This window comes from Syngnathus typhle, linkage group LG22 (assembly GCF_033458585.1).
Source record: "Syngnathus typhle isolate RoL2023-S1 ecotype Sweden linkage group LG22, RoL_Styp_1.0, whole genome shotgun sequence".
In the NCBI taxonomy this organism is placed as follows: domain Eukaryota; kingdom Metazoa; phylum Chordata; class Actinopteri; order Syngnathiformes; family Syngnathidae; genus Syngnathus; species Syngnathus typhle.
Window position 1 is genome coordinate 2,285,539 of NC_083759.1, and position 24,296 is coordinate 2,309,834.

The window sequence follows — 24,296 nt, forward strand, 5'->3', positions numbered from 1 at the left end:
TCAATACTTTACTTTATATTTAGCGTTTCTTTAAATTGAAGTAGTCAAGTCATATTTATGTTACCGCGACAACATTAAAGGTATGGTTGGAAAAACAGAGACATTTATTTTAAATCAAAACAGCAGCACACCGAAATCTGATCCAGGCGGCAGCATTATTCTGGCCAATTGGGTCTGCAGGTGTCAGGAAGCCTGCAGAGGGGGGTGACAGTCCTCCAGGTGGGCTGCCGCCACCACCAACACCACACTGAGTTCAAAGAAGGCAAGAAAAAAAAAAAGCGTGCAGCTGCAGCCCGGAGGAGAAAAAACTCGGAAGAGCCTCCATCCCCGTCTCCCCAGCGTGCTTGACGGGACGTTGGACGTCTCATGTGCGCCACTTGGAACCTTCTCGCCCGCGCTGCTACTGCTTGCTCCTTCTTCTTCCGATGTGGACTTTCTGGTTCCAAGCGGGATCTCACATGCACCTTTGAGACTTCAAGGATGTTCCACCTCGATGGGACTCTGTCAGCCGTCACTTCTGCGCTCGTGTTGGGAATAACTTGTCTGGCCGTCGTCTGCGATCTCTCCAAGGGCTCCTCAGACTTCTCGGGTCAGATGTTTGTTATTTTTATCGCGTTGGAACACGCGCTCGACTAATGTTTCGGAAGCAGCCACTTGTGCGCGCACTTGTGTTTTATACTGCGCAACGATTTGGGTTTATAGCGGGGCTCAACAGCAACTAACGATAGCGCGTCATTTTTACATGCGCTAAACTAAAAAAAACAACTTTTAATCGGCTCGGGGTTGCAGCGCGTGTTTGCGCAGGACCCGCAGGAGATTGTTTTCTTTTTATATCGTGGTTACGTTGAGGTTCAGAAAATTGTGTTGGCGCAGTAAATCAAGGATGATTTGGTTGAAAAAGTCAACTTCCGCTCCAAATGTTTAACAGCGCGCATCTTGGCTTTTATTAACATTTATTGCTTTGCATTGGGCTGTTACTGAAGTAAACAAGCGAGTTCATATCAGTTGCCAATTACCTTAAAGCTACACTTGGTGCGCACAGGCGTGACGGAATCTGTGAACTTTTATGTCTGGAGAAAAGCCTTGCGTATGAAATAGAGGAGGTTAACTAATGAGCCTCTGTGTTGGATTAACGAGCGTTGCCGAGGCCAAGACAGGCCTTGTAGGTTTTGTTTACGGTGTCATAAAACAGGAAGGCGGCTTTGCGTCGGTGTTAATTGGTCTCTAATGGTCACAAAGTGCAGAGCCGATCCGTGTCACATGTACACGCGTGTATTACATGCACATGTATATACTGTACATGTGCTTTAATGTCAGACTGCAATGAAAAGCTGTTAACAAGCTCGGATGTCGATTTTGCCGCCACTAAGGCGATTGGCTAAGTGGAAGTTGAATGAAGGAAGAAGGGGAAAGTGTTTTAGAACAGCTGATGACGGAAGCGGGCTTGGGAGTCTGGTCAAACTTTTAAGTCTGAGGCTGTGGAAATGGTTTGTTGCAAGCCCAGGGTTAGTTAGTGATAAAAAGGACAACCCCGGAATTTCTTGGGGGGGACAATGACATTGCTTAGTGCTCACATTCTTGACTAGCTGGAGTCTCCCTGGAGACGGAGTTTTTTAGTGACTGAGGCGGGCTGGCAGCTTCAAAATCTGCCCGCCCAAAAAAAAAAAAAAAATCATATATACTTTAATTCAATAGTTCTGCCTGTCACTATACATCTCAATCATAGACTGATGATTATCTGATTCTGAAGATATATTTTGTGTGTGTGGGGGGGCTAGGTGAGCTCCATCGAAACAAACGGACTTGTTTTGTCTAGCTCACCGCAGGCAGACGACAAAACGTTGACATAAGGACCGGTAGGCTTTTTTTTTTTTTTTAAACACGCAGAGGGGGGGCGGGGAGCCGCGCTCCTCACAAGCTAGTTTACTTCTTAGGAAGTCCCAGACGTTACAAGATGACATCATTGTTGTCTTTGTCTTATCGGAGCAGAAGCCACAAAAGACATTGAGTGAACATGCCGGCGTGTTTAAATTTGGCTTTCAGTCCGTTACGAGATGTTAAATAGTGCATCAAAGCTAAGTTTAGGCTTGTGATGTTTTTTTGTTTGTTGGATTTTTTAGCGTATCAAAGGTTGTAATCTGCCTTTCGGAACACTTTGAAACAATCTGGCGGACATTCCTGAGTGAAAAGGCGAAGCGTTGACGTGATTAATGTGGAAATATGTTCAACGTGGACCTGCCTCGATGCTTTGTGTCAACCCAGTCAAGTCTGGGCACATGAACGCCAGCCAATCAAAGTCACTCTTTGTGTTGCTGCTAGCCATGCCGGTTAGCTAACTCGCTACCTCATTCGAATTTATTTCACCGTCTTCTACACGGACTAACTCGGTCTGACACCAAAAGATTTCTGTCGGTTGTCGCTTCCATTTGCCCATTCATGCAAAATCGACTTTGCACGGCGCCAAGACAAACTCGCCGACTCGTGAGGAAGATTCTTGAGTGACGCTGCTCGCAGCCAAGTTAGCCTCATATTGGGATAATGCAATAAATTAGGAACACTCGAGTCCAAATTGTAGAATAGATGAATGGCACGGGTTAATTGAGGGTTGAGGACGAGCACCGGCAATTATCTCCGCGTTAAGTGCGGCTGTTGAATTACGTCCTCACGTCCCCGCTCTCGTGATGGCCTCTTTTCCGTCTTTCCCGGGAGCTGATTTATGTCCTTCACTCCAGCTACCTCGGCTATATTTTTCTCGACCCCGTGAGTCTTGCAGACTGAAGGAATATTGTCGTTGCTGCAGTTTGATGAAAAGCCGGTGAGGTGGGGGTGGTGTTGTCTGAACAAGGAGGCTTTGTACAGCCCCCCAACTGTGTCGCCCTGACAGTCTGCATTACAACACGCTAGAGCGGCCTGTTCCCCTAAGCAAGGCTAATCTGTTGCTTTCTGGCCCCCCAGACCAGGTAAGCGGCCTTTGGGAGTTTCTCCATGTCCAAAAATGTGGCTTTCCTCAGTCTGGCCCACTCCAAAGTTCTTCTATCGCTTGTTTTCTGAGCAGTTCCGATGTTAAGCTTGTTAAATCCCCTCCGAGCTCACCCCCTTTCAGCTCCCGCCCACTTGCACCTTTTTATTTAAGGCCAACTACCTCGCTTTTCTTCCCGGCGCATTCCTGGACTTTAAAATGAGACTGGCGGCGTCACGACTCCATCAACTTGAGTCCATTTCTCAGCGAGCCTGATGAAGGCTCCATCTGTCGTTCACTTAGCGACAATAAAGACAGACGGACGCGTCTGCCCGCTGTCTGGATTAAGGTCGTCCGGCATCCACGGAGGTCATAAAAGTGACCATTAAAATGACAAACCTCACCTTTTGCACTCAAGCGCCATTTCCCCCCGTTGTGTCGCCCCGTCGTGTCTGCGTGCATGCAGACCCCCCCCCCCCCCATCACACTTTCACCCCCTTTCAGCAGTGATAAGGACGCACACAACGGACACGCAGAGTAAAAGTGTCCTCTTGCAGAGCGTCCTTTGACCCCGAGGGGTCATAAAAAGAGCCACGCGCTTAAGGAGGTCGCGGGAGGCCACCGACGCCACCCGAGTTTGGTTTTCGGCTCCTCCCCGGGGAAGAAGTGTCCTCGATCCAACTGTGAGGCTGGCAGATGTTCCGTAGCACCGCGTCACCCCCCGACAATGAGCTCAGACAACAGAAACGATTCTCTTCTTCATTGTGACCTCGGTCTTGTCGCTTGGGTGGCCTTTATTAGCAGTACACAAGGGGTATTGATCCAACTTCTGGACGCTGCCTGACATGTCTGCAAGGGACTTCATCATTTTGGATTATTCAGTGCTCCGCTTTGATGAACTTGATTGAGCTCAGGCCTGGAGTGGATGTTGGTTGGATTGTTTGCGAGTGCGTAGGAGTGCCAATGATAAGCCATCTGAGGCTGGAGCAAAGGATGTGGCAATCAGAGTGTTTGTGTTTGCATGTCTGGCTCGGATTACTTGGACTCCTCCACTGTCGGGGGGGGGCGGTCGCTCCGCCATTCGAATTCAAGAGACCATCATCGGTGGATATTGATAACAAAAGAAGCCCTCAGGTCTTTTGGAAAGGCAAGAATAAAATAAAGAAGCATAACAGAGGGACGTGTTGGGACAGCGTCGGCTTACGTCTGCGGATTTGCAATGGCAATAATAGTGGCGAATGAATGAATTCCTCCAAGTGTTGTTTTAGATTTGTTTGGCTGTCATGGGAATTGGAACCAAACACGCTTTATGTTCAAATGAATCTCTTCGTCGGTCCAACTGTCTACTTGAAGCTGATGTCATGATGTGTTTTTTGGAGTGCTCCCAAGATTTGAACATCTATATCACAATCAGTCCATCACCTTAAATAGCAAGCTAATGCATGCTAGCGTTTTATGCAGCAAGTAATCCAAGCCTGACTTTGTGTCAAGTTGAACTGCCTCTACCTTTTTTCCCCGCCGCCTACTGTAAAGTGAGGAAGAAAAGCAGACTTATCCAAAAATGTAATCAGAAAGGCAATGGAATGCGATGAATCTTAAGAATGCATTTTTTGGGGGGGGGGGGGGGGCATGTAAAAACAATAGTGGCTGAGTCATAAGAAATGTTTTTGCTAACGTCTCAGAAGCACGGAAGCACTTCAGCGCTCAACTCCAAACTTCCAAAGCCGATTGGAAACAACAAAACACTCAATGATGGAGTCCCCCCCCCCCTTCTTTTTATCTTCATCACATACAAGCTCGGGCTCTGGCGTCGCCGCCACACTCCTCGGTAATCACCACTTGAAGGGAATTCCTTCGTCAGCGGCGGGCTCGCAGCTCCGCTTTTCTGAAACATTTGATGGTTTTGACGGCTATAATTTACTTAAAATAACACCAATAAAGCCATGAAGCTGTAAACGCTTCCGAAGCTAATGTAGCGAGATGAAACGCAACGCAGGCCCTTTGAGTTTTGTGGCTATATAGCGTGAACTTTGTTTTTGTTGGAATGCCATTTGAGGTATATTTTTTATTTTTTTTTTACAAATATATAATTATTGATCTATTTCAAAACCTTGGACTCACCAGTCAATGATTTAGGAAAATAATCTTAATTGCAAAACTATATCAGATTTATTATATATTTATATGTTGGCTAGTGTTAGTCAAAGGCTAACATAAATAACTAAACTTAACCGTGCTGGATTTATAACCTGTCAATGAAACTTCAGTGGGCTCATTCCTTCGACCCGGCCAATAAAAAAAAAAATGGAGAAACCCTTGAACATATTCTCCAGCTGCACTGCCTCGGGAGTTAAATCACCGCCACTGCCCTTCTGCCACATGTCAGAAATATTCAGCATGACAGCTTCAGAATGTTAATTATTATTTGTACCTCCTTTTGTAAAACAAGCTTGAAACTGCACAAGAGTTTTTTTAAAAAATCCTTCAAATTGATAACATCGTAATCTTTTTACCCTGAGCCAACATGCTAATGGTCAAAGTGGCAATTATTTTCCAACAATGCTTTCAGCAGTTAACCATTAACTGCCTTGTTCAACCCAAAAAAAAAAAAAAAACAAAGGCAGAGACTCCGAGCTCCACGACCCCCTTCATTCAAATTCAAACAACAAGGCTGCTGTCGCAAGATCATAAAAAAACTCCAAGTCTTGACGAGAAATACATTATTAATTTATTTTCCAAGTTCCCTTTTCCCACATTTACTGTGCTTAACTTTCCCAGGCACGGAATCCTTCCTTTTTTTTTGCCACGTCATGTTGACACAACACGCTAATCTCCCATCATACATGGCCCTCCCTCTATTGCCGGGTCAAGATTTTCAGGTCATCACATGATTCCTTGTCGAGAGATTACAGCTCAAACTTAAATCTGACATCCAACCGGATTCCTCCTTTGCACGTCTGTAGCTGAATAAAAGCTGCCGTGGCCTTTGAGTTCAATTCAAGGAGAAACTTTTGCACGGAATCCCGGCAGACACAATAGAGCGGCGCTTTTGTTAGGAAAAAGGCCAGCGCGCTAGTTAAGGGAGAGTCGTCAATGAAAAGAAAAGGGGAGGGGAGACTTCTGGGTGTTCTTGGAGCATTGTCGGAGCCTTTTGCCTTTGAGGGACACCTGTCGTTGGCTAGCTGGTTTACACAGGTGCCTTCCAAGGGAGCGGCAGTCGACAGGTAGCACCGAGGCAACAATGATGAATGGCCAAATGGTATTTCAAAAAAAAAAAAAAAAATCAACACAATAACACACCCAAGTTGAATGGAAACTCTTATACATGAGCCACTCCCACATGAAAGTTTCCTTTTGACAGTCCATTTAGCGGAATGCTAACAAATAGTAGCGTCGGTGTTGGTTATTTGAATGCTGACATTGCAGAAACACATTTCGACAGACAAGATAAGAACGCTCACCGGCATATATTCTTTATCCTTTGCGAAACATAGCCACTATGACTGTAGTTTACTGAATTAGTTGTGAAACTCTTCTTTGAGTGTGTCTCTGTAGCTGTTATACTGCCCCCAGGTGGCCAAGGTACACACAGAAGCAGCAAAATGTCCATTGAATTAATTTTTGTATTTTCTAGCATTGTTTAATTATGTAATGAATATATGTTTTCACAAATCAAAATAATACTTTTTTTTCGTAATGGGATTTGTATTTGAATGGAAAAAGTTGTAAATGTGTGACGCAACTCTGGCGGTTTAATGAGCATCCATATTTAAACGTGACCTTTGGAGGCCTTCCTCCTTGAAACCGTGACCATGGTGATAAGGGGGACACAATGTGTGTTTTGCGCCTAAGCATGCGATCGTGTGTGTGTGCGTGCCGAAACACTGTTTCAATGTAATCCCAGCAAAGGTTAACCAAATAGCGGTAATTGAATCACACACTGTGTTCACTTGATGAGGATTTACATGCACGCATTGTAAATGTGTTTGCTCAGCACTTCACCAGAAAGCTTAATAAAATAAATAAAGGTCATTTGTCCTCACAGGCTACTTGTCCAAAGTGTTGAAGAACTACTCAGAGCAGGCCTGTGACGGAGAGCTGCTGTCCGTTCGCTGCCCGCCTCGCACCACCGTCACCGTCCAATCGGCTTTTTACGGAAGGAAAGGCCGCGCTGATCTCCATCGCTGCCCTCAGAACTACCAGGCCCTCCTCGGTTATTATGACGCTGGGGGGGATGACGACTGCTCCGTGTCGACTGCACTGCAGGTAATTACCGTCGTTTCCTGAGTATAATGGGAAGAAAAAAAAAAATCCTAAAATTGAAGCTATCCTAAAAAAAAAATCCATTTCAACTGTGCTCAAGCATGAATTCATATTTTGAGGCCGGCTGATTATGTAATAATGCATCGCGAGGGTGTTTTCCGGTCAATTAAACTTCCTGAAGAAGAGGCGGGCGGGCTTCTGTGTTTTCTCGATTTCATGGGCATCCGCTTCCAAAACTGCGATGGACCTTCTGTGGTGGTTTTCGGTTTGCCTGCTCCTCATTGCTAACCTATTGAAACAATGTTTTTAACCCCCACCCTACCCCTTTGCTCCTGTTTAGAAAATGCTGGACGAGTGCCAAGACAGAAGGAGCTGTCAAGTTCTTGTCAACAGCCGTGTGTTTGGGGCCGACCCGTGTCCTGGCAGCAGCAAATACCTCTCAGTGAGCTACAAGTGTAGACCCAGTAAGTCCCTCATGACGTCGCATCTCCTCCTGGTGTAATGAATAATAATAAAAAATGGGTCAAATAAATAAAAATTAAATAAAAATATTAAATAAACACAAATAATATAATAATAAAAATCATAAATAATAAAGAATAAAATAAAAAAACACTGTGGAGTGAGCAGAAGTGGAGGATTTGAATCCCTCCGCTCTCCTTCCTTTTCCTTCCTCCAATCAGCAGCTCTTTTGTTCCCTGCCACTTAACCAGTGACCTGTTAGACGAGGAAAGAAAAGCTGCGTGGGGGGGAGCATCGAGAAGGTGTCACTGCCTCTGAAAGAGGAAGTGAAGGAGAAAGAGTCCATCCATCAGGCTACCTTCTCGCCTGGTGTTCTCCTCCACATTCCATCTGAATGCGGGCTGTTTTTATTCGCCGGCCAGTGGAGCTGCTCCGGTGGTCACAGGTCACCATGACTGGATGTGTGCGAGGAATGCCGCTGCGTGGCTCTACTTGTCCACCCGGCAACTCTTGCCTCGGTGCGTTTACGCTCCGCGTTGCCTTCAGGCGGCTTATGGAGAGCGGAACATTTGACATTTTATACTCTATTTTCATACCTGACTACAGTAAATACAGCCTGGAGCAAATGCAGTATGAAAAGGAAAAAAAAAAAAAAACACATAGCTTCACAATCAGAATTGCAAATACAAATTTCTACATATAAAATAAATGCAAAATTTGTTTTTTTTTTTCTCCCCATAGATGAATATAAGAGCAAAGTGGTGTGCGAGGAGGACAGGATGAGGCTGAGCTGCAAACGGGGAATGCAAATCGCCGTCTACTCGGCCATGTTTGGTCGCACCCAGCGGGGCACGCTCGAGTGTCCTCCGCACCACAGAGGAGCGCCATCAGTAGGTAAGAAACCATGACAACCATTTTTTATTTTATTTTTTTACACTTAAAACTCAATTGTATTATAGAGAACTTATAAAATTCTATACATGGAGCAAAAGTAGGTCATAAAACTTGCGTGTAAAAATTGAGCATTGAGGGAAGAATTATGTGGGGTTTTTTTTTTTTTTTTTTATAAACCAAAACATACCAGGCGTCACTATACATCTCGCTGTTTTTATTGATGACTCCAACATGTCAGGACTTGAATGCATCTTGAGCACAAAGACCTTCACAAACGCTGCCAGGCCTTCATTTTGCTTTAAGTCCTTTTTTTTTTTTTTTTGTGGGAGGCGTGGTGATAAATTTACCCTACTGTGCATTTTGGGAGATGTGCAGCTTCCTCCTATGATTTGTCGACTGACACGCCCATTTCGCGTTGATGGATGCTTTCAAGCTGAATTATCATTTAAATGCATAAACCTGACCAACACAGACGCACGCATTGTCGAGGCGGAACTGGCTTGGAATGTAGATCGGATGTCATCCAACGGCGTAGAAAAGAGGACGGCGGATTGAATTGCCACTAAGAATCTTTCCGCGTTCCCAATCCCAGACTTGGACGCGTGACAACGACGCTCATAATTCAAACCTGTACATTTTGATTGTTGCTTATCGTGTGGGGGTCGGAAGGCGCGTCGTTCAAACAATGCCATGCGGACATCCCCAGCGGCGTGTGTGTGGCCTTGAAGTGACACCGGCCGGGTTCAAAAGGCTAACGCTAGCAGTGTGAGTAATCAGGGACAATTATAAAGCGCATAATGTGTCAATGGAGCAGAGCGCCCGACACCGCAGTGGAGCAGCAGGTGGTTTGGTGTGTGTTTAATATCTGGTTTCAAGATCACCATTAAATACAGTCGCGTAACTGTGGCAATAGCGTTGGCAGATGAACTCTACTGTTACAGTGGTACAAAGGGCAGATTAGAGTATTGTTAGCTGTCAAATGGCATTAGCATTGTGTGTGCTTACAATGCACATGCAAAGTCTCTCTCACACACACACACACACACACACACACACACATTCTGTTCCAGACTGTCTAGTGGGATTCCCCCGTGTCTTTAATGTGGCGCTCCCGTGACAAGCCGAGCTGCAGGAATAGAGCTTGTTTTGAGTGACAGCGCAGGTCCACACTGCTAATTAACTTTCAGACAACACTGTGAAGACTGTGAAGTGAAGACTTAATTGTTTACATTTTTTTGCTGTACATTGTGCATATTTAGAGACTTATTATACAATTTTAGGACTATGATGTTGCTTCATTTTGTTCTTGTGGAGTCGGGCAGGTCTTAACTGTGATGGAGGAGCCTCAAAGCAGAAGCCCTCCTCTCTCATCTGACTCATTATCATCACACAAATCTCTTGACATCTAAATTACTCCCCCTTTGCCGCTTTTTCTTTCTCGTGCTTTCATGGCTTTTCAAGCTAAGCCTTAGCCCGACCGTAGGCATCTATTGATGGCGCTCGAAAATGATTACAGTGCTATTTTGTTTCACTAGAGCTGCGTGCCTCGCTTTGATGCATTAAGCACGGATAATTACTTTGTTGATTTGTTTTGTTCATTTTTTATTAAAAGCAGACTGGGAGAGTAGTCTATGACAATATGCAGATAGCGTCCTAAAAATAACAGGTATGGAAGAACCTCGGTTGCTCCGACTCAGCCCCATTGGCGTTCCGCAGGGTTCAATTTTGGCGCCCCTGTTGTTTCGATTGCATTTGTTACCCTTGAGATACTTAAAATATATTGAAATGAATAAATGTTTTATCTCTAAAAGAATCATGGTAGCTGTTGAATGACAGCCACGCCAGAAAATGAAGAAACCCGATCCATCATTTGGTATCCTGCTTACGTTCCCACCATTTGCAAAGCACACACGGCATTCCGATATGAAGCAATGACTTACTCATATTTTGTGCCCTCCAAATATTCAAGCTATCACTTTACACACCGTTGCACGTCAGATGTCGGCCATACAAAGACTTCAAGTATCACAAGTGGCTTATGTATCAAATGATACGCTTCACATGTGAGTCATATGAGCGGAGGAGGAGATAAAGTAGGTCCTCCTATTGTAAATAGGGGCATTGTGTTGTGGAGCTGCCACTGCCAGAATATTCTGGGGAAATGTGTATTTTCCGAAACCTCTCTGCGCTTATGTTGAGAAAGAAAAATAGGCTCGACCTTCCTGTTTGCTCATAAGCCCCTCCCCCTGCACTGTCATCACTCATAAGTAACACAAATGGCTTATTCCCGGTTCCTCCTGACTGTGAACCTTCTCTTGTGAGCCACAAGCCCGTCCTTGTTGGCAGTGTGCGGTCCACAGGGTTGCCTCGATGGCGACGAAGTTGGTGGAGGGCAAAGGTCAGAGTTAACAGGGGTTATTCATGCCTACGTGTGTGTGTGGCGGGATGTCAAATAAAGCTCGTCTGTCTGCGGCGACGCTGTAACGAGAGCCAGAGCAAGTTGGACCCGAGGGAATTCTCACTTAAGCCCCCATACAAAATATAGTTTGTTCAAACACACAATGCATAAACTAATGTGTGTGTTCTCTCTCTGGATCTCCATCCGAGCCAAAGTCAAGTCCCACCTTGTTGTCCCGTCTAATCTATTCAGGCCAGAAATGTCTGGACAGTTTTTGGGTTCCACGCTGGTTTCCAGCAGGCTTTGACCTGGTCAGGAATTCCAGATTGTTAGTTCCTGCTGCGGAATGTCCGTTTGCCCCCATCAGAGCGCTGTAGTTTTCTTGAAGAAGTCTAGGCAGCGTGAAGAGGAAGCTTCAGGATGACAACTTCATCCATCAATGTCTGGTATCCGTACACAAACATGGATCGGGTATCCTTTGGACAAAAAGAGGCCCGTTTTGTTGTGGCGCCGAGAGAGCGCGTAAGAGAAGATGCCGTGACCTCTTTACAGTATTTGTGTCCATGTGTTTGAGCTGACTGATTTGTTTGTCCATCAGCATTTGTGTAAATTGTCAATTTTTGTCTTCTGTCAGATTGCCAGTCGTCCATCGCCCTGGAGGTCGTGACCTCCCGCTGTCAGGCCAGAAAGAGCTGCTCGGTTCGAGCCTCATCCAGGGAATTTGGGGATCCCTGCTACTCTGGCACCAGGAAGTACCTTAATGTCATCTACACTTGTGGTAAGTCATGAGCTTCCTGTTTATGCCACAAGAGGGCGCCGTTTACCCAATGATAAGCTTTATCAGCTCAACTAAGAGGTTGCGTTTTTAATTGTTTGTTTACTTTACTAAAAGGAATACGGTAAGGCCAATTATTCTTAGTTTGTGTTATTGTGGCTTTAAAAAAATTGGAATCAACCACATTTGTTGGACAAAGTGGATGGAACAAAACTATTGATTCCTTGCTGCCTATTAAAGTTGACGTCAGGTATTTTCTCTGCATTTACCAGACAAATTCCACACACAAATCTGCTGTAATACTCCGAACAATCAAATTTTTTTTGTTTATATTCCGTGTCAGATGAGTGTGAATGATGTTCTTATTGTGTTCGTTTTATCAGTAACACACCCTCGGGCCCACCCTGACAGGTCAAGGTGGTCATTCTTTAACCGTTCTCTCGAACGCACACACATTATCCAGACGCCTCAACATCCGGGACTGATCAATCAGCTTAGTTGCCTGGAGCCGCTCAAATCCACGACAACGTAGTCTAGACTCACTTCACACCGGGTCTCTCGAGCGTCATAACTTTTTTCATGATCAAACAGTTCCCCGAGTGGCCGTCTGAGTTTTATCTGGGAAATAACCGGCAGATGCCGACAATGAACAGGCGGGACTGTTAGAAGCGTTTTTGTCTTCAATCTGCGTCTGACCTCTCTTATCTGCCCCTGATAACCCATCACAAACTGGCCAAACAGCTCGATAAACGAGCGAGGTGTTTGCGAGGAAGAAGGGAAGGAAGTGGGGATGGTAAATGTTCAACAGACAGACTGCCAGGTTGGGAAGTTTGAACTTGAGTACATCACTGAAGCCGATGTTGACATAAAGTCGGCGCTTGCCTCCAGGCTCAGGCAAAATGGTAATTGGTGTGCGTGGTTGTGGTTGGGGGGGGGATCCCTCTTCCGTTGGCAGTTGAATCCAAATTATGTATCCAAACTGGGTTTTTTTTCTCCATTTTTTATTTTACTTTATTTTATTTATATTACTGTTTTCTTTTTTTAATTTTAAATGTTTTTGTTTTCTTTTTTCACTGTTTTATTTTTTATTTTATTTTTGTTTTCCGTGTCCAAAACGGTTTGTTTATTCCAACGTCTCCTTCCCGTCTTAACGAGGCATCGGACCCAATTAAATCTTTACAGTCCTTTTATGACCTAAGTGCTAGTTCACAGTCTTTTGCAACATGCCAAAATGAATTAAGCGAAGAAATATTTGTTTTATGATTGTGTGGGTTGTTGGTGTGCGGCTGGGTTAACGTCATCTTCATCTTGTTGTGGTTTATCAAAGAGGTGAAGGGGGCCTTTGAGTAAGAAATGCTTGTGCTCTACTGTTAGTTTGAAACAAAAATGACAGACCTGATGACAGACATCTCTTGATTGTAGGTTCTTCACTTATTATCTTAAGAACTTGAAGCATTCCACCATTAATGTGACTGTTAGTGAATGATTGATGACAAATGCTTGGGGCACTTTTGGAAAATGAGGCAGATTCCAATGTGGAACCTTTTAAGTTGCTCTTCTCGAATAGATTGAAAACTAGAATCATGCTACTGGATTATTCGACATATTTTGGCAGCTCTCGAAGATAATCCTCACTACAATACTCTTCTTCCTCCCCCTGAGGCATCTTAAAAGCTAAATCAAGATAAGGAGGCCCCCCCTTGTGCAAACGACTTCCCATTTGGAGTTGGGAAAACACACCGTTCAGGTTTTTTAGTACTTGTGGGGTCGAAATTTTCAAAAATGCTGCTTGGAATTCAAATTGATGGAATGGTTTTGGGTTGTGTTGATTTGTCTGATTGTTAAAAGGAGTTATTGCATAAGGTGGTCATGTGACTGGCACGGGCAAGACCGCAGACCCCGCCTGCTCCCAACCGCATATTAATGTCGGACGAAGGACTTCGGGGTGTTTATATCGGGTCCGCTCGGGGTGGGCGAGCGGTCACTGCTCAGAAACATATGCACATTTAAGTGCACGCTAATGTGACTTTTAGTTCCTTGTCAGGTTTGACACTTTGAAACAAGTTAGCGCTACAAAAACTCTTCATAACGGATTTAAGATGTTTGGCAAAGTTCAGGCCTCAAAATTTTAAATTCTATAAAAAGAATTTAAGACAGGTTTAGTTATGTCTGACTATAATATGTGTTTGGAAATACGAAAAAATTTTTTTTAAACATCTTGTGGTGTCCAGACTTAGTTTGCCAAACTGAATTACTGTTGAGTAATCGAGACCACCCAGAAAAGGAATCAAATTTGCTAATATAAACCTATTTGCTCATTATATTGAAAAGAAAATCGGTCTTGGTTTCGGCGTGTTTGATTTTTAGCGAGCAGAAAGGAATGAGGTGCTCCCCAGCCACGTTTAACACAAACCTGACTCGGCACAAAACAACCGCAGCTGGCACGCTCGCAAACGCCGCTGCGAGAAAACACACGTGACCTCGTCCGACCTGTGCGTGCGTGTGTTCTGTTGTGATGCCTGCCAATACCCATACAAGGCATTTTGTGCCCGCAATGATAAAAATCAAGCATGTGAAAAGTTTCTGGCGCGGGTTTGAGCGAGGGGAGAGGCGAGCAGCGGGCGCCCGAGGGGTTGCCATGGCGATCTGCTGATGCCAGGGCCACGCAGAGGTTTTGTGCTTTGCCAGCAGGTTCGCTCAGCCGTTATGTGTCGTCATCTAGTATCCGCTCGCAGGCCGAGTGTGGTGGAAGCTTGTGGGGGGGGCCTGGGGTGAATTTGAGGTAGGGGGGATTCTTTTCAGCTTGTGGCTAGTTTCACTTTTCATCATGCAGTGGATGAAGATGGAAGAGAATGAGGGGTAAAATCAGGAGGATGCATTAGTGTGAGTGAGTGATTTTTTTTTTTTTTATTCTCTTTGCACAACACTGTACATGCAACTGGTTGAGCCTGTTGCACACCACATTCCCAATTTCATCTAAATGCAATCCCCAGGTCATTTCCTGCCGCCTGTCTCCACACACACACACACACCACTCTCTCACACACACACACACTCCCTCCCTCCCTTTTTCTTTCTCCCCCGCTGTCACATTCCTGTTGTCTAAAGCCGGCTTTACCTCGAAAGGGGAAGGAAAGCAACAGTCCAAAAATCAAATCGGCTTCTTCCCCCTGCACGCTGGATGAGAAGTACCACAAGAAGGAGTGAACCTTCTTAAAGGGGGCTATTCATTTGTTCCCTCCCTCCCTCCCTCGCTCGCTCGCCTCGCTCACCCGCTGCCTCACTCCATTTCCCTTTTTTGGGCTCTGCTTTCATTCCTCTTGGACCCACGCTGGACTACTCACGTGAGAGCTTGTTTTCAAAGCCGGAGGAGTTTGACAAGAGCGTCTCTGCCGAAAGTTAGCGCCTGGACCTCGGAGGTGTTTGCGTTCCACAATGTCTGCGTAAGTGTCACCTTGATTTTCTGTCTGGACACGCTGAGATGTTATGCCGCTACTCCGGCTCGACCGGGATGTCGGCGCTTTTTAAATGGCTCGTCTCGCATCACCTTCGGGAATGTGTAGGTGCTTGCTCTTTAAAGATGCTAGTTAATTGGAGGGGGGTTGGGGGGGCGCTAATTGTGTGTGTTGTAGAATTCCATTCAAACATGAGGTAACTTGAGCAGAGGGAGATTTGCCAGACTTGGCTCTTGACAGGGAACCGCAGGTTTCTCTTTGGATGACATCACTGCATATGCAAACACAAATAGTCACCGTTTTACACTCCACCTTATTTGGCATGACTGAGTAAGATCTGGATGATTTTCATGAAGGTTGATGGAGCGGGAAAATCCCTAGGGGCCTGTGATTAGTTTTTGTTCCCCTCAAGTAGTTTTGATATTAAGAGTGAATCTGGCATCAGTAGACATCTCGGTTATTATTAGTCATTAATAGTTCCCGGGGAAAATTTATTGTATTTTTGATTTTGAAATTTATTAATTTTTTTAACTTGGAGCTTTTTCTGTCATTGTAACATTTGAGGGAAAACGCAAGTAGAAATGAGCCAAATGAACACACGTGCTAATGTTAGCTTAGCGCGGTGTTTGCTGTACTGTTCTGTCAAAGCACTTTATGCATCTTTTCCAGTCGCTTAACGTCTTTCCAGTCCCGAATGTCTTTTTCCAAAGAAAGCTCACGTTCAAAACACGTCAACCCTCGTAAACAGACCAAAACGAGGTCATATCCTGTACGGGAAACTAAAAAAAGTGGTCTGATTGGCTAACCAAATCATGTTGTCAATACGTAGGCTACGCCAGATTTCCCTCCTCGGTTGACTCCCTACGTGTTGAGCACTCGCAAATCCTTGTTCCTCCCAAACCTCAAGAGACGCTTTGTTTGTAATTTATGAATTAGTCTGCGGTTTAAATTACGAGACGAGAAGGCAAGGAGGAGAACGAGAATAAACTCAAACAAGCGCATTTTGATGAACTGAATGTAAACTTTGATGTGTTTATTATTTCAGATTAGATCTCCTGATGTCCTCCACAGATTAAGAGTGATTGACGTGACGGCGGAGAATAGCGCTTGAACTTTTTTTTTTGTCCGTACACAAAGTGAGCCACGACAATCGCATGGAGTAAATCTGCGTCTGGCCATTAGATAAGGCTGACGGCTGAGTCGTAAAACCAAAAACAGTAAGCGGGGAAAGCCAGTCTGTTATTTATATGTGTGTGTGTGTGTGTGTGTGTGTGTGTGTGTGTGTGTGTGTGTGTGTGTGTGTGTGTGTGTGTGTGTGTGTGTGTGTGTGTGTGTGTGTGTGTGTGTGTGTGTGTGTGTGTATATATTAGGGTTGCTGTGTCTACTCTTTATTGGATTTAAAAAAAAAAGAAAATCCTTCTTCCGTTTCCAGTTTTATGTGTTTTGAAACTCTGCGTGCATTCATGAAAGCTTTTTTTTTTTTTTACATGTTCTTGTTCTCTAAAAATACTCTGTGTTGAAGTTCGACGCTAAATGCGAGGGGGGGTCGTCTGATGGCCATAGCAGATGTACTAAAGGCCACGTGGAAGGATTAAAGGCTTCAATATCATAGTTTTTTTTTTTTTTTTTAATTGAGTCAGCCATGAAAAACGTTTGGTGGCTTTTGTCGTTTTATTCCGGGTTACCACAATTGGCAGACGTGAAGATCTTACAAGGCAACGATACGCCGCAGATGTTCCACAAGCTTCCTCAGAAGACGACTTTCCTCTTTATGTGGAAATGTAACCTAGTCAGTCAATTTAAAGTTATTTACATAACTCCTTTTCAAACATACAGTTCAACCAAACTCTTTGGCTTCATGTAACTCCCAACCAAAATTTGTGGTCTAGAGTCAATATATCTTTATTGACATTTTTGAAACTTCTGGAGAGGAGCGCTTGGGGTTTAGTGCCGTGAATTATATATTTTGGATCATATTTAACATCGGGAAAGGAGATTAGGAGGCCTTTTTTTTTTTTACCTGCTGTCAATAGTTCTGATGCTGGGTCCAGTCTTGCAAAATATTCCGTCACCCAAGCGGATGGCGTACAGTAGCCTTTTTCAGCCACGTAGGGATTAAAATCTCCCAGGGAACTCCATCACTGTGATCTTTGGCCAGAAAGTCCCCGAACACGTTTTCCTGCGGATGAAAAGATGAAGGATGGAGGGAATCACTTTCGCTTGCCTTCTATGGCATCTGGCTTTTTTTCTCCCTTTTTTTTTTTTTTGCTCTCGCAGCCCCAGCAGGCCATCTGTTTCCTGCTTGCAACCTGAAACCTACGAGGGTTAGTCATGAGGTGTGTGTCGAAGTTTGCCATGTTGCCCGCTACGCTGGTAGATGTTTAGCCTCGGATGGCGTAAATAAAGATTCCTCAATTCCTGAGTCGTCCCTGAAAGAATAGCTCTTCTGTTTTTGTCATTGTTGAGCAGTTGCGACACGAAAGCGACATTGATTTATTTTGTCAGTCTGACAATTACACTTGTGTACTCTCAAGCGAGTTGGTTTCGATTTGGATTTTGGCTTCTGGCCATTAAAAACATACAAGGGGAGCAGCCTCGGCGAGCCCTGCAGTTTATTTTTTGTTTTTTCTTGACAGTCAAGCAGAACGATAAAAGTCGTGTCGACTTTTTAGAGCTCCTCGGTTTGATTTTAGTTGTAGTTTGCCGTGTTCTATAGGAACTTTCTATTCCTCAACCCCGACTGCCGACCTCTTTCTCTGGCAGTGTGTTTGTTTTAAATCAAATTCTAACATCCACAAACGAAAGCCAATCCAGACGGCCAATTTGCCTCCGCGCTCCCTCGTAGCATCCGAGCCTAGACTCCTCGAAACCGTTTCCACGTGGATTTGAGATTGCAACCATGTCGTGTGTCTTTCATTCACCTCGTAAAATTGGCAAAGTGTTGATGTGAGACTTGCTCCATCAAGGTCTTCACCTCTTATTCATCAACGGAGGTGATCTTCTCCAGTCTTGACTTGACTCCGTCATGCCTTTGGAATGTCCTTGACCACGGCGTGCGAACCATTTGAAAGAAAGACCTTACTGTATTTATCAACCTTGCCGTTTTTTTTTAGTTTTATTTGTCTGTTAGCAGGTTTTTGCCAAAAGTAGCAGACTGTATGACTGAACTCTGCTAAGCCAAGAAAGAAGCAGATCTGCAGTTGATAAAAAAATAAATCCCCGAGGAGCGCAAGTTGGGCTCGTGACAGCTCGGCCGAGCAAAAACACACACAGACGCTAACTCGCAGCATTCTGCTAAGTAGTCGAGTGTCGACGAGGTGTTCTGTGTAGTGTTTGAGTTAAGGTGTCACGCGTCAGCCCGTGCGCTAATATACACTCCTGCGAGTCTGGTCCGTGTCACATGTGGTGTGTTCCAACCCAAGCCAAGATCCCAGATCAAATTGCTTTAACCGGTTCTTGTAAATCGTTTTTTTTCCCCTGAGGATAAAGAAAGTATGATTGAGTTATATTGTCGGTCTACATGAGTTGCTGCAGTTTTTTTAGTCCGTCCATTGCTTTAAGGGCTATAGCGCGGCGACACAGTAGCTATTTAGCATTAGCATCAAGCATCTTTTGAAATCAAGCATTCATAGTTTTCAGCTCCTTTATTTGAGTCTCAAGTGGACCCAGAGGAGGAAGTGGACCTCAAAAGCTTTTCCAGCGGCGTCTGTAACGGCTCGCTCATCAGTCACGGATTGCGTCTGTCTCGCTCACGCTTTCTCGCTCCACTCCTGACCCCTCGGGGGCACCCATCAGCATCTGTTGGGGATCAAGCTGTTTTAAGACCGTGGCTAAGTGGGCCGGGTCGGGACAAGGAGGAGGAGGGACTCGCTGCAATCAGCGTTGATAGTGCCAACATGGAGGCACTTCTAGAATGGAAAAGAGCGCTCTGCTATTTCCGGCGCGATGTCGTGTTTATACACAATGGCGGCATTTGTTTGCTGATTTGTCCCTCTCATCTGTCCTTCGTTCTCTTTGGAATGCTAACAGCTGTAGTTTTAAATCTATTTCCAGACCTGGTTCTAACAATAGCGCCCGGCAGCATCCCGTCAGAAACTCAAATAAAAGTGTTTCAGGGAACAGTACCAATGACAGACTGCAGGCGAGCGCACCAAAATGATAACGAAGGCCAACGTCAAATCATAGGGTCGAAATATGACACAGATGCTAAAGTGTTTGGTTGGTCTATTTGGGAACAATGGTTCCGCTATTCCAGTCGTCTGCGGTGTTTACGACAAGGCCGATTTGATATGTAGCGTGTGATTGACTCGGGTCAGTCGCTGCTCCCAGCCTAGCTTTAAAATCGGGTGGTGTCCCGCAGGGCTGAGTTTGAGGTTTCTGTATTTTTTTTAGCCTTTGTGAACATGATAAGATTGCTTAGCATTCATATGGACTTATCTGTGAAAAGTTCAGACAAGTCCCACTTCCATTTAAAAATGATTTTGAAGGGTGGGAAAAAATCAATTCCTCTTTGGCCACCGTGAAATACGTCGAGACTGAAGAACAGACGCGTCTTTATCACAAAAATAACCCTCCCTTGACCTCAATCTGTTATCAAAATGCTTCTGCTGTGTTTGTGGGCTGTGTAAAATTGGTCACGATTTGATGCGGGAGCGCCACATCTGAGTGGTTTTGTCACTCACTGTTGGAAATGCGACTATTTCTGTCCACGTTAATGACGCCAACTGTGCGAGCGCGAAAGGCGTTCGGGGAGTGTTTAGAAAACAGCTGAGGCCAACTGATGAAGGCAAACAAGTGAGAACTGTTTTAACGTGTCCATCAACATCTGAGATGTGTGAAAATGCTTTTTTTTTCTTTTTTTTTTTCTGCTTGAGGTTTTCGATGATTCCTAATCATGCATTTATAAATAATCACCATCAATAATTTCCTGCCTCTGATCATTTCCCACAGAGGCAAATTAAAGCGTCTCACTGGACGGGCAGCCAACCAGAACGGAACATTCTAATTGCCGCTTTTTCACCACTGGATTTTCCTCGTACTGTACATTTGGATGGAGAGTCTGGTGAATGTTTGCATAAGCACGTTATGAGATCTGCTCCTTCCAACTTTGCGGGTGAATATGATGGCGTTTCTGCGGGCTGGAGGAGACAAAGCAATGTTTCCATGGCTGGGTTCCAGTGTAGATGCACACACACACGCCAATATGAAAAAAAACAAAATAGTCGAGTCGTTTGTCCTGTGAAGATTTTCACAATGCCGTGTTTATATGCCTCTGCTCGGCCGAGGTCGTTTTCACGATGCTATCCTCCACGAAACAATGGGCCGTTTTGTTGACGTATCAAATGCAAAACATCGCCAGCCGCTTTGTGTACTCATCTGGGTTAAAGTGTGTTTAATTGGTTGGCCCTGCTCTGATCTCATTTGGGATTTAGCTTGGTTTAATATTTCACTATATCCCCTCTGGCTTACCAGGGCTTTGTCCCAACTGCATTGGTCAGCACATGGGTCGCAAATACACACACACACACACTTTGGCTCGGGGAAAGGGTCGCAGTGAAAACAAAGCTAAGCCCTGCCAATGTAAACACGGCCATTGTTGCAAACGTTCTTTTCCCGCCTCGTATCTTCGCGCCCGGCGGCCGTTCAACTGCCGTTGGCCTTCTCACTCGATCTTGTTCATTTATTCTTTTTACCATTTATGTGCAGAATTGCTTTCTATACTTCTGTGATTGCTTTTAAAAGGCTCTATAAAGAAACGTATATGTAGGTGTGTCATAGCCGTGACCCTGAGCCACATATGCATCAAATTAGAGCCAATCAGAAAGCAGTAATCAAGGTGTGGGGGGGCTTTGGGAGCTGTGATTAGCATGCCACACTGATGAGGATTTCCCGACCGACCCTGCGGGACACCTTAAAACAGATTGTCGTCTTTTGAGTCGGAGGAAAGTCTACAGCGGCAACATTTCACTTCACAGCTCATCTCGTGGCGGAATGTTCCAAATTCAGCCCCCGGGTGGATTCAAAGTCTCGCTCAGGGAATATTTTTCATTTCCCTCACATTGCAAGCAGTTTTTGACAATGACGTACATTCTTCACGATTAGAAGAATTAAGGTCAGGAAACAGCTGATTTGTCTTCATTGACCGTTGGTCCCGAGCGACGCAGACACTCTGCGGAGTTGTAATTGGCCGCTGATCTGACACACTGGACTGGAGATCAGCCCGCCAAATCCTCATGAGAGCAGGGGCAGGAATGTATAGCCCACGACATTGCGGTTTTGAATCAGGCATAGACTCCCTGACTCACTCACAGGACACTGTTAAGGGGGGGCGTCGGTTTCGGGGAAACAGCGCAAGGTCGAAGAAGTGAATCATAACGCACTTTAAATAGAACACATTTTGTCTGTTGTTGTTTTTTTTTAGTCCCAAAGAAGTTACTCCAGGAAGAGAACTCCAGAACACCAGCCCACTCACCCCCATCCAGTGCCCATGACCCCAACATAGTGGGAGACGGCCCTCCCCAGGGGAGCTCGGTCAAGCGCCCCAACGCTGTTCCAGGTGAGGAAAACCGAATCTGTATGTAGCCAAGATGCCCCCCCTCCCCAAAGGATTCTCAAATCAGGACTACAAATGTGTACTTAGTCACAGACTTCCAACTGCTTCCATATGTATTCTAGCGGGAGGCCATACATGATCAGCGGCCTGAAAATATTCCAAGTCAATGGATGTGACCACAGTCATCCAGAAAGTGGGCGGGGCAAGGGGAGTCTAAGAGAGAACGAGGGAGGGGGGGGACTGCTAACAAAGCTGTATTCATGTCAGAAGGCAGCCTGGATCCAGAAGGCTAATTACAGCTGATGAGGAAGATAGAAGAAGAAACAGGGAGGGGAGGGGGGGTGGGGGGGTCTATGCATCAGCGATGACAGCGCCTCATCCTTGAAAAAGCCTCGGCCTCCTTGGAGGCTTTTCCCAACTCTGCACTTCATCTGGAAAATTGTACAAGTGTGAAAGGGGGTGTTCAAAACGTTCCCAGATTGGTTATCTCCTTCTCAATAATGGCCTGAGTCAGGTTGTGGTGCCGTGTTATCGCGTCCATCACGAGACCGTGTTTGATGCATTGACTCAGACCCCAATGAGTGGACACGGCGCGATGACTCAGCTGCTGAGAAACAACTTCTCATGCTTTACTGTAAATGACTGGTGGACTGGACCAGATTTTGGTCTCAGGGCAGCTTTTTCTGTCGTTTCCTCCCAATCCAGACCGGAAGCGTATCAGAGAGACCAGCAGCGACCACGAAAGGTATCCAGAGGTGGAAAGAGAAGTGGACGAGACTCCGTTGAAGCCCCCGGAGATTAATCCCATTTTCAACTCCACCTCCAGCCCCGGCATGGCCCTCATTAGCAACGCACTGGCGGCCTACACATACGTCTCAAGTAGGAAACCTCTCAAAAACTTCGGGTCGAGTTTGGAAAAACAGATTTCATGGTTGATAAAGCTACTGAGTTTAGACGAGTCAAAATATTCCTCGTGAATCAGATTTGATACAAAACAAAAGGGGGAGCAATCATAGCGCTAACTGTCACAAATCATTCACTTTTGTGGTCATTATGTCTCCGCTCTACACCAGACCACCCAGAGAGGGCGGCTCTCTTCTTTGTTTGTGGCGTCTGTCTGGGCCTCTTCCTCACCCTATTCGCGCTGGTGGTCCAGATCTCCTGTCGCACCGACTGCCAACCACGCCACCGGCAACCCGCCGCCAAGAAACGCGCCCGCCCCCCAGCCGACTCGTCCTCGGACTCCAGCGAGTCCGACTCGGACTGGGACGCCAACTCGGATCTATCGGCGAGAAGGCACCGGCGCTTCGAGCGAACGCTCAACATGAACGTGTTCACGTCGGCCGAGGAACTGGAGCGAGCGCAGAGGTTAGAGGAGAGGGAGCGAATCATCAGGGAGATCTGGATGAACGGGCAGCCAGATGTCCCCGGAACGCGGAGTCTCAATCGGTATTACTGACAAACGCTTTTGGGGCGGAAAGCTTACTTGAACAAGACTTAGGATGGCTCGCGCCTGTCAATCAAGCACGGGGATACCTTCAAAATAGTTGGCCTTCTTTTTGGGGGAGTTTTCGCCCATCTCTTGTGGGACGCTGGCTTCCTCGGACCTCTTGGAGGTGATTAAAAGCGGTGAGCGAGGCACCAGGCAGCTGCAACGCTTGGATTTTTAGCTAGCAAGAAGTGTACAGGACAATCTTATTTTTTTTTTTTCCACAGAGGATGCTACCTTTTTACAAAACCAAAAGATATTATCTTTTTTTTTTCCTCACCCCGCAACCCTTATGAAATATATTTTATAATATTTAATAGCTTATTGATTTTTGTGTATTTTTGTCCTCACGTATGGTTTATCATGAGATATTTTTTTATACTTGGTAAAGGTCCGGCGTCTCAGGGATACAATCCTACAAGTGTCTGTTTGGTTTTGCCTTCTAAGAGGGGGGTAGGGGGTCAACCCCCCTTTTTTTTTTTTTTTAAACCATGTACGTCGGCGTTTGAAGAGAGAAAATATCATAGAGAGCCTCAAAGAGGTTTTTAGTGATTTCCCCTTATATTTTGATACGGAATGTGAAACTCACAGTGCAGTGCCTTTTCAATCTACGGTCTCTCGCAGATCTGCTGATTAGAAATACCAAATCATTGAGTGTATTTCCTTTTGGTTGTTTTTAGTTGCTTTTGAAACACATTGAACAGGACTCATATCTGGAAGCATCAGTCACTGCGAGCTAAGATTTCAAATCACATCGCCCGTATTAATATAAGCTATTTACAATCCAGTTCTGTTTGTGCTTCTCTGGATTTGAGTGTAGAAATGACAATATTTTCTTTAATAATGTTCTACTTGAGGTGAGTAACGGATAGTACGCAGGACATTTTAGGGTCACCCACATTGGGACAGCCTGTCTAAGCTGTATCATTTTTGGAGAATTTTTTTTTTTTCGTTTGGATATGAACGCGGAGATAGCTGACAAACACGAGACCAAGAGATGATCCCTGTGTTCGGAATAAATTGTTGAAAAATATCACGTCTTCTAATA

At 45.2% G+C, this 24,296-nt stretch overlaps 1 protein-coding gene across 1 annotated transcript; it reads left to right on the forward strand.

The window, feature by feature from the left end:
• Positions 1-212: 212 nt before the first annotated feature.
• On the forward strand, positions 213-24,281 carry LOC133146354 (protein eva-1 homolog C). The gene is made up of 8 exons (XM_061270019.1): positions 213-589; positions 7,005-7,225; positions 7,563-7,686; positions 8,426-8,578; positions 11,611-11,754; positions 21,628-21,762; positions 22,465-22,638; positions 22,833-24,281. Exons 1-8 carry the CDS (start codon positions 367-369, stop codon positions 23,216-23,218), a joined length of 1,560 nt encoding a protein of 519 aa, XP_061126003.1. The 5' UTR covers positions 213-366; the 3' UTR covers positions 23,219-24,281.
• The last annotated feature ends 15 nt before the right edge of the window (positions 24,282-24,296 follow it).